Source organism: Coturnix japonica, unplaced genomic scaffold (genome assembly GCF_001577835.2).
Source record: "Coturnix japonica isolate 7356 unplaced genomic scaffold, Coturnix japonica 2.1 chrUnrandom492, whole genome shotgun sequence".
NCBI classification, from domain to species: Eukaryota; Metazoa; Chordata; class Aves; order Galliformes; family Phasianidae; genus Coturnix; species Coturnix japonica.
In genome coordinates this window covers 18,179-19,358 of record NW_015439886.1, presented here as the reverse complement: position 1 = coordinate 19,358, position 1,180 = coordinate 18,179, and the positions used below count along the sequence as shown (strand labels likewise).

General features: G+C 55.4%; 1 protein-coding gene across 1 annotated transcript in view; it reads right to left on the bottom strand.

Moving 5' to 3' along the window:
* LOC107307141 (epithelial discoidin domain-containing receptor 1-like) overlaps nt 1-1,180 on the bottom strand; it is a 21,401-nt gene that overhangs the window by 4,102 nt on the left and 16,119 nt on the right. The window contains exon 7 of the mRNA XM_032441694.1: nt 118-301. Within this exon, the coding sequence (XP_032297585.1) occupies nt 118-301 (184 nt within the window). The remainder of the gene's footprint in view (nt 1-117; nt 302-1,180) is intronic.

Here is a 1,180-nt window from a genome sequence, read left to right as displayed (position 1 = left end):
TCTCCTTCCCTCCTTCCATCTCTCCCTACTTCCCTCCATCTCCCTCCCTCCATCTCCCCCTCCTCTCTCCCTCCCTCTCCCCCTCTCCCCCCCTCCCCTCTCCCCCAGCCCCCTCACCAGGCACAGGGGGCACCGGGGGCAATGTGGGTCTGCTGGGCTCCTGATACTCCCCCAGCCCGGGTGGGATCCTCTCGTATCGCGGTGACCCCCGTCCCATCGCGGTGGCGTTATTGATCACCACGGTGTCACCGGGCACCGACAGCTGCACCCGCAGCTCCTCCTCTGAGGGACGGCGCTGGGCCTGCATGGGGCCGCCCCATAACCACATGGAGGGCCCCATTGACCAATGGACAACCCCATAACCACATTAAGGACCCCATTAACCAATGGACAACCCCATAACCACATTGAGGACCCCATTACCCAATGAACCGCCCCATAACCATATTGAGGACCCCATTAAGGACCCCATTGACCAATGGACAACCCCATAACCACATTGAGGGCCCCATTAACCAATGGACCGCCCCATAACCACATTGAGAACCCCATTGACCAAGGAACCGCCCCATAACCACATTGAGGGCCCCATTGACCAATGAACTGCCCCATAACCACATTGAGGACCCCATTGACCAATGGACCGCCCCATAACCCCATTGAGGACCCCATTAAGGACCCCATTAACCAATGGACCGCCCCATAACCACATTGAGGGCCCCATTGACCAATGGACAACCCCATAAACACATTGAGGGCCCCATTGACCAAGGAACCGCCCCATAACCACATTGAGGGCCCCATTAATGACCCCATTAACCAATGGACCGCCCCATAACCACATTGAGGACCCCATTGACCAATGAACCGCCCCATAACCACATTGAGGACCCCATTAACCAATGAACTGCCCCATAACCACATTGAGGACCCCATTACCCAATGAACTGCCCCATAACCACATTAAGGACCCCATTAATGACCCCATTAACCAATGGACAACCCCATAACCACATTGAGGACCCCATTAATGACCCCATTACCCAATGAACCGCCCCATAACCCCATTAAGGACCCCATTAACCAATGGACAACCCCATAACCCCATTAAGGACCCCATTAACCAATGGACCATCCCATAACCCCATTAATGACCCCATTAAGGACCCCATTACCCATT